The sequence below is a fragment of the Petaurus breviceps genome, unplaced genomic scaffold, assembly GCF_028583685.1.
Source record: "Petaurus breviceps papuanus isolate PSGF00001 unplaced genomic scaffold, PetGlider_PUasm1.0 188, whole genome shotgun sequence".
Classification (NCBI taxonomy): domain Eukaryota; kingdom Metazoa; phylum Chordata; class Mammalia; order Diprotodontia; family Petauridae; genus Petaurus; species Petaurus breviceps.
This window is the reverse complement of record NW_027185804.1, coordinates 9,226,187-9,240,240: the sequence shown is the minus strand read 5'-3', so window position 1 is coordinate 9,240,240 and position 14,054 is coordinate 9,226,187. Positions and strand designations below refer to the sequence as shown.

Here is a 14,054-nt window from a genome sequence, read left to right as displayed (position 1 = left end):
CACACACACACACACACACACACACACACACACACACACACACACACCCCTACACATATACATTCCTCTTCACATATGTGGGCAGAGAGTTTCAACAGGGTCTCCACAGCAGGGGTGATGGTTCCCTCAGTGGGTCCCAGAAGGAAGTCTGTGAGTTAGCTTGTATTCCTCATGGGGAAGCACAGAGATTGGTAGGAGAGGGATGCTGAGACAAATTTATTAATTATCTAAAACCCAATCATCACAGCTTAGAGAGAAATTTCAAGGAACAGAGAAGCACCCTGCTTCAAAAATTTCCCTGCCAGAAACATTCTTCTTCTTTTTGCTTTTTGGAGGGGGGAAGGCAGGGCAATTGGGGTTAAGTGACTTACCCAACAGAAACATTCTTACTTTACAATTTTATATTAGTGATGAGGTGATGGCAAGGTGAGGTAAAACAAGAATTACAAAATTCAGTTTTAGGGTTTTCACCCAATAGCTACATAGGAATGCTAATGTTGTAAGGTATGGCCGTGGGAAGGAAGCCCCCCTGAAAAGCCAAGATGGGCTCCAGGTTCAACAAAAACTAAAGAGCACTTTCTTTGATTATCAAAGGGACATTTCTTCTCCTTGATTTCAGTTTCAGAAAATCCCGGGTCTCCCCATGAAGTTGATTGGGTTTTTAAATGGAAGATTGATTAGGTCATTCGTTCAACTGAGACCAAGGACTTTGGACAAAGACAGTGAAATGATATCTTAATATATCTAGAAAGGGGTCAGAGTCCTTCGTATACTTCCACCCCCACCCTTACCCCACACAGAGTGTTTCTGTGGGTCTTTTGGCCTAGGACCCTAGACCCATGGTAGTTTCCAAGAACTTTCTGACCTCTTTGCATCAATCCTTTAGGCTGTCTCTCATTAGTATTTTCTCCTGCCCTCCACTCACATCCCTCACTGGGAGTATGAAACTTCCTCAGTCTTTTCTCTCTCCCCAGGTTTGCTCGTTTTATATTTTATTTCTCAGTTCGTTTACTTCTCCACCTATGAATTTTACCTGCATAATATGTTCAAAGCCTATGTGGTCATCCTGGCCTTTGTTGCTGCCACCATCACAGACTCCTGGATTGGAAAATTCAAGTAAGGAAAATATTTTCTTCTCTTCCCAACATAGGTGAGGGTCTCTTAAGAAGCAATCGAAAACTAGGCTGCCAAGGAAGACTTTGCTTAGGATTTTTAGCAGTGTTCATATGGATTTTAACATTTAGTCTCTCTGTGTTTCCTGCCTAACATTGTCATAAGGATCAAACAGTAGCTAATGTATATGCATGCATGCGTGTGTGTATGTGTGTGTGTGTGTGTGTGTGTGTGTGAGAGAGAGAGAGAGAGAGAGGAAGGGGGGGAGGGAGAGAGGGAGAGAGAGAGAGAGAGAGGGAGAGAGAGAGAGTATCTTCATGTGTTTGTGAATCTGGATTTATGCCCATATGAAAGTCTCTGTGTGTGTCTGTGTATGTCTATATGGGTAAGTCTTTATGATGCATTCTGCATATGTGTATCTGTGACCCTGTATGTATGTCTGTGCCTACAGGTTTCTTATGTTTGAGTCTATGCTTATACAATTCTCAGGGTGACAAGGGTGATGAAATTGAGAAGATTTTTATTGAAACAGTTACTATTAAGGTGCTAAGGAATCAATGACATGAAGCTATTTCCTCCATCTAGTATATTTGTGGACCTCTGGGTATGTGAATAATAGGCTTTACGTGTATCCACATGTTTAATTCTTTGTGTGCGTATGTAAGCCTCTGTGTCTGGGAACCATGTACTTGTTCATGCTGCAGAAGTCTCTGTGTGAGTTTGTCTTTATCCCATGTTTTTAAGTTGCTGTAAGGGATTCTATGGGTATCTATGAACTTGTATACATCTCCATGTACCTGTTTCTGCGTGTATCCACAAGGGTGTGTGTGTGTGTGTGTGTGTGTGTGTGTGTGTGTGTGTGTGTGTGTGTGTGTGTGTGTGTGTAAGCCAAGAATACTTACTGCTGAGAAAGCCTTGATCTGGATTCCCAATCATGCCAGTATATCAAAAAAAGAACAGAGAGCAGGACAGAAGCTAGGAGGGTGGCTACAGCTCTACTGAAGGATGGCGAAGTAGGAAGACAGATCTACCAGGAAGATCGGGAAAGTCTGTTGGACCACGGGGAGCCAAAACCAAGAGACTGTAGATCATACACTTATAGTTAGAATGGTCCTTTGAGGTCACTGTGTCTAACCCCCTCATTTCACAGATGAGGGGAATGAAACCCAGAACAGGGAAATGATAAACAAGACCACTCCCCCTTAGTAAATAGAAATTACAAGCCAAGTGCTGGGTGTGTAGGACAACAGTGACCTCATGTGGTTCGTGAGGGAATAGCCCCATCTGTCATTGAGGGGGTGACCTGGTCACTTTAGGAAGCTTTAAAACCAGGATGGATTGGAGTCAGACAGAGTTGTTAAGAGGGGAGACCAAGCAGGAGGTTATTACAATGGTCCAGGTGTGAAATCTGTAAGACCAGGGTGTAAACTATTTAAAATTTCATCACTCCAACCTCACCACCCATCACCCTCAGCCTATAATCTCATCTTTTCCTTTACTAATACTCTCCACCAGGTCTAGGTGTCAATCCCACCCTAGCTTGGCCTATGGAGGGCTTCACCTCCTCCCTTCATGGAGGCATGACTTTCCTAACATGTCTCCTGACCTCTACTCTCTCATCACCGACTGCTTCTTAGACATCTCAAACTGGATGACTTTTTAGCATTACTAATTCAACATATCCAAAACAGAACTCATTACTATTCCCCCCAAATTCTCTCTACTTCCAAACCTTCCTATTAATTTTGAAGGCACCGCCATCCTCTCAACCACCCAGTCCCTTAACTCATCCTGGATTCTTCACTCTCATTCACCCTACATATCCAGTCTGTTGCCGAGTCTGATTTTACCTTCATGACACCTTTTTGGTACAGCTTATACCCTGGTACACAGACTTTCACACACCTGGGCCATTGTAATGATCTACTTAGTCTCCCTGCCTTAGTAACTCGATCCCCAGCTCCAGTCTGTCTCCCTTCTGCTACCAAAGTAGTCTTCTGAAAGTGACCATGTCACCTCCTTACTCAGTAAATGCCTGCGGGTTCCCTTTTATCTCCAAGTTCAACTATAAAGCCCTCTTTTTAAAAAATCCTAGCCCTTTCCTCCCTTTTCAGTCTTCTTAGACTTTTACTCCCCTCCACATACTTTGTGGTACAGCAACATTTGCCCTTCTCTCTCTTCCCTCCCCTCTCTTCATTATCCCCATAAGCGAGATGTCTCCTGCTTTTTCCCTCTTTCTGAGGGAGGAGAGGGGCTGAGCTCCCTGTCTTATTCCCAGGGCTACACTCACAGACAAATCATTGGTGAACCTCCATTACAGCAACATAGGTTATATGGCCACTAGTTAGAAAGGATTCTTGGTCAGGTATGTGTTAGATTAGATCGCCTCGATGGAGAGATTCTGTTATTCTGTAAGCCACTGCTCTGTTGCTGTCTAAAAAAAAAGTATAATCATAAAACAATTGGGTCTGGCTTCCTTGTAGCCAAACCACCTTTACGGGAATAGCAGAAATCAGAGTTCAGAGTTTGTCAATGAAAGAGTTTATCAAATACTGAGACTCTTGAATAGTAACAACAATAGCAAATAAAGCCATGTGGGAATCACACAAGGTACATGTTACCCCAGCTGTCCTATCAGTTACTGGAGTTGTCCTAAGGAATTCTTAGGATTTCATTGTTCCTGAAGGTGAGTTCACACATTCCAGTATTCTTATGCAATTAGGAAAAACAATCATAATCACAGATTGAATATATGAGATAAAATATAAAATAGCTTCTCATCCTCACTACGAGCGCCAGGAGATAACAATGATAATTTACTGAAAATCCTGATAACTTACACCTTTAGTGGAAGAAAGTTAGGCTTGTTTTGTGCAGCTATTTTCTCTCTTTCTCTTTTCCTCTCTTCCTCCCTCTCCTTCCCTTGCTCTTCATGCAATTTCTCTCAGCCTTAGCGTAATGCTCGCTCTTCTGCTTTTGATCAGAGACCCTCAAGGTCTTGACAAAGTCTCTTTTCCTCCAGAGCCTTCATCGGAAGCAACATTTTCTTATTGCTTAGTCATTTCACTGTCATAATCAAAGAACTGCTGTCAGAAGACATTATAAGATCTCGGTGAGTCCTGCCCTTCACCTCTTGTCCCAAACACACGTGCTACGTGTGCACTCACGGGGCCCTGGGAGCTAGGAGAGCAAATTCTAGGCTTTGCTCTTCAGTCGCTAAAACAGAGAGAGTGAGGAGTCCGGATCTCAGCCTTTGTCTCTCTCGATCTCCATCTTTGGGGCGGGGAACTCTTCAGGGAGTTACGTCTGTTACGACTGTTGGGAGAGATGTTTGTCCGCAGCAGGGATGCTTTGTGTCCATCTATCATAGAAGTGCTCGTGAGGGAGCTCACGGTAAGTGCCTCTGTCCCCATCTTCCCTCCAGGTTCTTGGTCGTTTTGGGTTTATTCTTCATGGCTTTGGCAACTGGGATCAAGATGCCCTGTATATTGTGTTTAGCTGGAGACCAGTTTCCAAAGTACCAGGTATGTGGGCAGAGTAGCTAGTTGTCTTCTGTTTATTCCTCCACCTTGTCCTCCTCCAGGGACCACAGGATCAAAGTATCAGAGAATTTTAGATCATGGGGACCTCATAGGTCATCTAGTCCAACATGTTACAGAAAAGGAAACTGAAACTCACAACGCTTAAGTAATTTGCCCAAAGTCAGACAGCTAGTAAATGACAGAGCCAGGATTTGAACACAGGTCCCTTGACTTGATGTTCACTGCTTATTCTTTAGCTGTATGAGAGGCTACCATTTACTCCCAGGAAATACAGATAAAATTCAATCTCAGGGCTTTTTTTTTTTTAAAGGCAATCAGGGTTAAGTGACTTGCCCAGGGTCATACAGCTATTAAGTGTCTAAGACCATATTTGAACTCAGGTCCTCCTGACTCTGGGACTGGTGCTCTATCCACTGTGCCACCACCTTGAAGCCCCTAATCTGAGGGCTTTTTAAAATTGTCTTTTTTTAAGTATTTTTTAAAAACTTTGTCACCTTTCAAAAGCAAGCCTTGTTTAATGCTCTATGGCTTGATATGGTGTCTATATTTATTATGCGGTCCTGAATTTGCTCTCTTAATAACTAGAAACCCATAGTCAGTTTTGTAGAAAATGTTTTATCTTTGACTAGTATTCCCCTGACTCCCAGTCCGTGACTAGGTAGCTTCCCCCCACAAGATGAGTATGCTCAGAGAATGCTGACTTTGTAAATAGTCTAACTGTAATTTACATTACCCTTGTCTGGTTGGGTCATATGCTCCTACTTGACTGTGAGCTCAATTAGGGCATAGTCTACATCTTATCTGTACTCTTTATCTCCCCCCATTACCCCAGCACAAGACTCTGGATGTGATAGGTGATCTGTAAATGCTGGGTTGAATTGAAATAAATCAAATTAGCTTGAGTCAAACAGAACTACAGGGGTAATTTGGCTGGAAAACACACACATATACATGCACACACATATATGTACATAAACAAAGAAATTTTAAAGAAGGAAAAGTGGTTGAACGATGGTGGCAAAGCAAATAAAAGACAATGAGAAGCAAAGAGTATGCTATGAAATTAATGGTACCAATAAGTGAGCAGCAATGTAAGATGGGATGTGAGGAAAAAAGACTGGGACAATCTCTGCACTGAAATTGTAATTTGCTTTTTTTTTTTTTTTACAGTTTTCAATTTATTTATATTTCATTTTCAACATTCACTTCCATAAGTTTTAAATTTTCTCCCCCTCCCTTCCCAAGACAGCTTGAAGTCTGATATGGGCTCTACACACACATTCCTATTAAACACATTTTCACATTAGTCATGTTGCATAGAAGAATTATAACTAAGGGGAGAAACCATGAGAAAGAAAAGAAAAAAGAAAGCAGCCTGCTTCACTCTGAATTCTGATTCCATAGTTCTTTCTCTTAATGTGAATTGTTTTAGGTCTTTGCATTGCTGAGGAGTCTATCAAAATCAGTCATCCCACACTGTGGCTATTTCTATGAACAATGTTCTCCTGGTTCTGCTCACTTCACTCAATATCAGTTCATATAAGTCCAGGATTTTCTGAAGTCCACCTGTTCATCATTTCTTCTAGCACAATAAAATTTGAATACATTCATATACTACAACTTGTTCAGCCATTTCCCAAACGATGGGCATGCCCTCAATTTCCAGTTCTTGGCCACCACAAAAAGAGCTGCTATGAATATTTTTGTACATGTGAGTTGGAATTGCAATTTTCAAAGACATATTCATCATAGAATTTACTGACTTTGACTTGGACCATACAAAGATGCATACACTGTCCTCCCTGCCCTTACACAAAGAGTTATCTCAGCTCTAAGGTTGTACGATTCTCTCTGTCAGATGTGGATGAGATGTATATAGGCAAGTAGGGTAAGGGAAGGCTTCCTTGTGGAGATGTGAGCTAAGCAAATTCCAGCCAATAGAACAGAAAAACTTAGAGAAGTAGGCTTAGGACCATTCAGAACCACAGAATCTTTGAGTTAAATGGAGCTTACAAGTCATCTAGTCAAACCCAAAGTAAACGGTAATTCATTCTATTTATTTATTTGCTTTTGGGGAGGCAATTGGGGTTAAATGACTTGCCCAAGGTAACAAGGCAAGTTTTTGTGTTAAGTGTCTGAGGCCAGATTTAAACTCAGGTTCTCCTGACTCCAGGGCCAGTGCTGTATTCACTGCGCCACCTAGCCACCCCAACAGTAATTCATTCTATAATTAGTGGTTATTCAATTGGTGGTCTAGGGGAGATCCATAGTCACAATTGGGGAGGGAAATTAATAACCTCTTCTATCTATATTTGCCTATCATTTAGCAGTGAATATTTTTCTTTTCCAAATAAGTAATTTTCTGCCTTGGGTTCAAGTACTGAATATGTATAGTGCCCACAGACTTAGAGAAGATATAGTGACTGTTTGCCTTTACTTAATACCACATAGGTGGGGGAGGGGGGCAAAACAATCTTTGCATCAACTCTTTCTGACAAAGTTTGATATCTAAGTACCTAGGAAATGGATACAAGTGGAGAAGGTCATGGGTTCATTCCCCAGTAGATAAGTGGTCAAAGGAGACTTTGCCGAAGAGGAATCACAATCAACCAACCACATGAAAAATTATTCCAAATCATTAATATTAAAATGATTACAATTTAGGGATTTCATCATATGCCCTTCACATTGTCAAAGATGTAAAACACAGACAGACATACTAATCCCCTGGTTGAGCTGTGAATTTGTCATAACATTCTGGAAACTGAGATAAAAACTACTAAAGATTTAGTGCTCTCTAGTGTCATTGAGTGTTGATTTATTTTATCCATTTCAGGTAAAGGAAAGGAACAAGGTATTCTCCTTCTTATACATGTCTACAGTCTTTGGGACCTTCTTTGCCGACATCTTCATCCCCTTCATTATGGGTCAGTGGTTATTTTGGGGATTGTAGAGGTTGGGCAGAGGCCAAGGAAGGTATGGAAGATAATTAATTTTTAATTAATAAGAATTTGTGTTTGCAAAACTCCTGACTACAATTCACAAAGGGTGGAGGGAATTATCCACATTTTACAGACTTCATAAAGTCAAGGACAGATAATAGATGGAAAGTGAATCACATTCTATTATGCAGGCATTTTTTTCCACTTGATATGTCTAGGATAAATGATTCCCTATCTTCTTTAGTCACCTGGTCCTTGAGTGTGCAAGAACAGAAGAAATGGGGGAGAGTGATGTGCATGCAGCCCATTGGCCTCCATTTCTCAGTCTTGGGTCAGCTCCATTAGCACCTTTTCCTTCTTTAAAGACCATGAGGTCATAGTTATAGAATTGGAAGGGACCTTAGAAATCATCAAATCCAACTCTCTCATTTTACAAATTAGGAAACTGAGGCACAGAAAAGCACAAAAAGGAGCTATAGCTTCTATCTGTGACTTTAGAGCTACAGCTAGGAATTGTGGCACTCAGGGCAAATCTATTTGAGGGAGGGGTGAGCTCACCTGAGGAATAAGAAACTTTCAGGATCCCACCTCAGGTCAGTAGGCACCAACATCATTTTTAGTTCCAGATAAACCCCTGGGAAGGGTGTGGGTAACCAGCTCCTGAAACAGTGCAACAAGATCAGGACACAAAGAACATCTGATCCTGTTGCATATATCAGGAAGAGAGGCTATCCTGATTCCATACAGCATTTCCATGGAATGGCCAACAACAACCCTAACCCTCAGTACTCCCTGCTCCTAGAAAGAAGTAGAAGGGGAGGGGAGAAGCAGCCAGGGGATATAGGATATAGTAGTGAGTAAAGCCAAGCCTCAGACAAGGGGTGTGTTGATGTTAACAGGATTCTAGGCGGGATGACTTGAGACCGAGTGACTCAATGGGGGTAGTCAAACTATACAGTATAAGGCTAGAGAGCAGAAGCACAGCCCTTGGGTGTGCTGTGACTTGAGGCAAAGCCCCAGTTACCTGGCTACAACTTCCTGGGGCTTCCAACCAAAATTCCTCTTTCATTTCTGCAGAATGAAAACACATTTTGATTATTCCCTAATTCCCTGTGCCTGAAACAAGCACTTACCTCACCCTTCAAAGGTTTCTAAGGATTCTTCCAGAGTGCTTTCTTCTTAACAATGGGGAAATTGGCAGAAAGCAATTTTTTAAATGGGGAAGGGTCTAGAATTTCAAGAAGTCTTAAAGGTCTCACAAAATGTTATTCTTGGTATTCTGTGGGATGTTAGTGTGATTAAAATCTGATCTTCCTTAGCTATATTCCCAATTGTAACTATGTCTTCATTTATTTTGGTGTAATCCAGGACCAATTCCTTTGTGCCTAGTACCATAAGGAAGCATCCCAACTGGTCCTTTCCTCCTCCTTCTACTTTGCCTCTAGACTGAGTAGGAAAGAGAGAGGCCACTGGATACATTAAGGATAAAATTTAAGAGTCTTCTGCTTTTCAGAGAACGCTGGCTTGGAGTCTGTTTCTCAGGTGTTTTCTTTCTTCACAAAGGATGGCAGTCCCTCACCTCCTGCACTCAGTTGTCCTCAGCTCCATACACTGAAGGTATGAACAGGACAGTGCAGTGGGGAAACAACTCTCTTCCTCATCTTTCCCCTCCGGCCACGAGATCCTAGTAGGCTTCGTGTTCCTTGAGCACTCAGGTGGAGTAACGTGGGAACAAAGTACCTCCCTCCAGGGAAAGAGGAACGAGACAGATGGCCCTGTGAGTAATGAAGTAACAAAGCAGAGGCTGAGCTCTGGGTAAGGTGCCATCTCTTCCATTCCACAGGAGAAACTTGCTCCCGCAACAACTGCTACTTGATATACTTTGGCTCCTCAGCTGGCATTGTGACTTTTAACTTAGGTAGGCTGTGCTGGCATGGGTGGGAGGGGAGGGAACAGGGAGGGTGGACTGCTCTGGCAGCAGCCATGGCCAGGGGTGCCCAGGGGCCCACAGACCAAAACCAGGCACGGGCTATGCCATTGCAACCCTTATACCTCACTGACAACACCTACCTCTGGCTAGTTAAGGCTCTCCCTCCATGTGGCCACAGTCGGATAACATGATACTGAGAATGATAATAATATTAATGACAGCCAGCATTTATATAGTACCTACTAAATATTTTACAAATATCATTATCTCACTTTATCCTCACTATAACACTTAAAACAGTTTACAGATGAGGAAACTGAGGCAGACAGAAGTTAAATGACTTGCCCAGGGTCACACAGCCAGTTAAATATCTAAGGCTGGATTTGAAATGGGGTCTTACTGACTCTAAGACCAATATTCTATCCATTGCACCACCTAGCTGCCTTGAAGTATTCCTTTAAATCCACCAAACCTGGTCATCTAGAGGCATTCAGTTACTAAGGGAAGCTCCTCAAAGTACCTTCATTTCTTCCTTCCAGTAATCACCTTCTCTGCTCCTTCAAGGGACACTCTTCTCCCAAGAAAACCTACTGTTTGCTCCTGAACTTGTTCCTAGCTCGGTATAGAGCTTAGGACCCACAAGCCTTTGAAACCAGTGGAACGTTAGCTCTCAGCTCAGGGCCCCTCCTCAGTCTGCCCAGGATCTATGACCTAGAACCGGCTAGTGAACAAGCCAACACCCTCTGGGATGGCTGTGGGACTCCTTCTTGCCTTGCCTCTCACTTTGCTTTAATGCTCTTGGCCAGACCCCATCCCCAGTGTCCACAGAACTCTCCATCTAATCCCCTGAGGCTGACTCAGTCTGCTCCCTTGGATTTCCCAATTAGGATTTGGTTTGGTGCATTTTTTTTTATATCTTTGTGAAGGATGTATCCTTGAGAACTCAGCTGTTCTTGCTACTATTAAACTATCATCTTGGTTCTACCCCAACTCCAGAAGACCATTTTCAGTAATAATATGAAAAACATGAATGGAGAATGCTGTATTACTTTTCCTAGATAAGAATAGAAAATGTCCATTCATACTAATGATAGATTTGTGTCCCAGCATCACTTTGATAGGAACAAGGAGCAAGGAAAAACAATTTCATTTTACCCAGTATTAGGCTCAGTGATTACCAGTAATTTAACAGGGAACTTGTAAAATTTTTGACTTGTGACTGCAGCGTCGATATTACTAAGCTTTATGAGGAATCACTACCAACACATTTAAACTGAACTTGAATGAGTTGTAAGCTTAAGGAAGATTGTTTCAGGGTTTATAATGTATCTGTTTAGTCAAGCCCAGTCAACAAGCATTTGCTAAGAGCTTCTTATTGTGATAGCCAGGCACTCCAGAGATACAACAAATGGCAAAAAATAGTCCCTGCTGTCAAAAAGCACGTGGTCCAGTGAGGGAGACAACATGCAAAGAACTATGTGCAAACAAGATATCTGTGGGATAAATTGGAAATAATCATCAGAGGGAAGGCGCCAGAATTAAGAGGGATTAGGAAAAGTAGCTGGGACTTGAAAGAAGTCAGGGAAGCCAGGAAGCAGAGATGAGGAAGGGAATGCCAGGAACAGGGGACAGCTGGTGAAAAGTGCTGAAGTCAAGAGATGGAGAATCTTGCTCAAGCAACAGCAAGGACGCCAGTGCCATTGGACTGCAGAGAACATGGAAGTTGGGGGTGATGTAGGAACAACGGTAGAAAAAAGGTCATGTTATGAAGGGATTTAAATGCCCAACAGAAGATTTTCTATTTTATCCTTGAGGTGATAATACAGTTTACTGAACAGGGAGGTGACATGGTCAGACCCACATTTTAGGAAGATCAAGTTGACAGCTGAGCAGAGCAGGGACTGAAGTTGTAATAGACTTGAGGAAGCAAACTAATATAGTCCAGGTATGAGGTGATGAGGGCTTGGACCAGAATGGTGGCAGCATCAGAGGAGAGAAGAGAAGATATACGAGAGATGTTGGAAAGGTGGAAATGACAGGACTGGGCAACAGATTGAATATGGGGAGGAGGGAAGGAGAATGAGGAGTTGGGAATGAGCCCTAGACTATGAGCCTTAGTTACTGGGAGGAGGGTGGTGCCTTTAACAGTAATAATAAAAAAAAAGTTGGGAAGTGGAAGGGCATGAGGGAAAAGATAATGAGTTTTGTTTTGGACATATTGAGTTTTAGGTGTCTACAGAATATCCTGTTTGGAATGTCTAATAGTGGTTGGAGATAAGAGACCTGGGTCAGCAGAGAAGTTAGGACTGTTTAATTAGATCTGAGAATCCTTAATGTAAAATGATAATTGGATCCTTTAGAACTGATGAGATTGCCAAGTGAAATAGTGTTATTTTTATTTGTCCTTTGTTCTCAAAGACCATGACATCAGGGAGGTGATGCCATGACTCGAAAAGTGAGTTGAATTTAAGTGAGGAGGGGCTGTGCAAAATCACCAGCCTCACTCTCTCCTCCTGAGCCATCTGGCTCAGCTATAGATCAGGACAACTAGAGATGCTGAAATAGTATAGAGGGAGAAGAGAAGGGGACTCAAGATAGAGCCTTGAGGGACATGCATGGTTAGCAGACACAGCCTGGATCAAGTTTCAACAAAGGAACCTGAGGAGGACTGGGAGAGAGCAGTGTCATGACAACCTAGAGAGAAGAGAGCACCAAGGGAAAGAGGGAGATCAGCCGTGTCAGAGGAGGCAGAAAGTACAAGAAGGACAAGGACAAGAAAAATGGACATCAGACCTGCCAATTAAGAGATCTTTGATTTCCCTGGAGACAGTTTCAAGTTGAATTATGAGGTTGGAAGCCAAACTTCAGAAAGTTAAGAAAAGAGTGAAAGGATAGGAAGTGGATACATTAGTCGGAGACAGTCTTTTCAAGGAGTTTTATCCACACAAGTCAGTAGGATATAGGACAATAAATAGCTACTGCAGGGATCAAAGGAGGGGTTCTTTTTGGTTGCTGTTGTTGTTGTGTTTGAGGATGGGAAAGAAATGTGTGTTTGTAAGCACTGACTCAAGGTCAGGCTACAAATTCTATCAGACCTTGGTTTGCCTCCTAGAGGAATCAAATTGGTTTTCCGTGTTCTAGACCTTTCACAATTTCATTTAATGCTTTGCAATCTTAGTTGTTCATATGAAAGAGTTTTTTTTCTAGAAACTAGTTAGTACAAGTATAAAAAAGAGCTAAGAATAATAGTTAAACCTTGAGTCATTCATGGTTTTGTATGTTGAAGAATTGGCCTCACCTGTTAATTAACTAATTAATTAATCATGGAATGGAGCAATGCCTAGCTCCTGGTGAGCAATGTCTAATTCTCTGGGAAAGGAAGATGAAGAAGCTTTAATCTGTTTTGCTCTATATGCATTAGGTTCTTATCTGGTTCAGAATAAAGAGATGAAAATGGACCTATTTTTGGTTACCCGAATTATCACTACAGAATACATTTGATATTTTGTATCTCATTTGTATCGTTAAGTTTGTATTTTTATTTTTGTATTTTATTAAGAGTTTGTATTTTTAAGAAAGTTCAGTTGCTAATTATCAATTTTTAAAAAAACTAGTTTCTTTAGCTTGATGAATAAAAATGTTCACGACAGAGTATTTACATACATGTTCACTTTTTTAAAATTCAAAATAAAATTTCCTGGGTTCCACACTATGAAATGTGCTCTGTGTGTATAAGCAGATCACCTTAGCTAAGGGATAGAAGGCTTAGGTTACTTAGGTTATTTCAAGCATTCAGATGCTCCTTAGGAGCGGTGATGAGTGAGCTGTAGAAGGTCCTTAGGCAGGGCAGGAGCATGATGAAAGCATTGTTTTAGAAAGACTCATCCAGTAACCGTTTGCAGATGGCTTCAAGGTCCCTAATGAAAGGCTGTCTATATAAATTTGTGTGTTTCTATATGACATTTCTTCCAAGAAAATACCAAAGTCCTATGCCTGATTTTTTTTCCCATTTGGAAGGAGAAAAGTTTCTCTTAACAACCTGGTATTAGTGTTCTTTGAGAAGATGGTTAGGAGTTTTCAGAAATCTAAACTGAAAATTCTTTTCCCATCTGCATCCTGAGGCTTTTTTCAGTTCAGCATTGTTAAGTGCTCTGAACTCAGCGAGGGGAATGTAAGAAAATGGAAAGGCATGGTTTCTGTCTAAAGTGGCCAATCTAATAAAGAAGACAAAGAAAACTCATGTGACAAGTTATATGGTAGCACCAGGTGGCAGTTTATAATGAAGTACCAAATGAATGACTGAAATGGCTATGCTGGATAGATGCAGGCATTCAGAGAGGGAGAAGGGTCTGGACCACACTTGTTTTACAAACTACCTCTGATAGAAATCCAAGATTATATCAAAGCAGAGTCTCTTCAGCAAAAGTGTTTTGTTTTGTTGTTTGGTTGGTTAGATTTTTTTATGCAGAGACTTAAGCTTGTTGAGCAGTGTGGTCACAACATATCTGTATGTGCATGTAGGGCTAA

The 14,054-nt window shown here is 41.6% G+C and overlaps 1 protein-coding gene across 1 annotated transcript in view; it reads left to right on the top strand.

Moving 5' to 3' along the window:
* Window positions 1-14,054, top strand: part of LOC138163762 (solute carrier family 15 member 2-like) — a 44,632-nt gene that overhangs the window by 8,843 nt on the left and 21,735 nt on the right. The window contains exons 3-7 of the mRNA XM_069091273.1: window positions 975-1,116; window positions 4,136-4,225; window positions 4,538-4,637; window positions 7,492-7,582; window positions 9,441-9,515. Of these exons, the coding sequence (XP_068947374.1) occupies window positions 975-1,116; window positions 4,136-4,225; window positions 4,538-4,637; window positions 7,492-7,582; window positions 9,441-9,515 (498 nt within the window). The remainder of the gene's footprint in view (window positions 1-974; window positions 1,117-4,135; window positions 4,226-4,537; window positions 4,638-7,491; window positions 7,583-9,440; window positions 9,516-14,054) is intronic.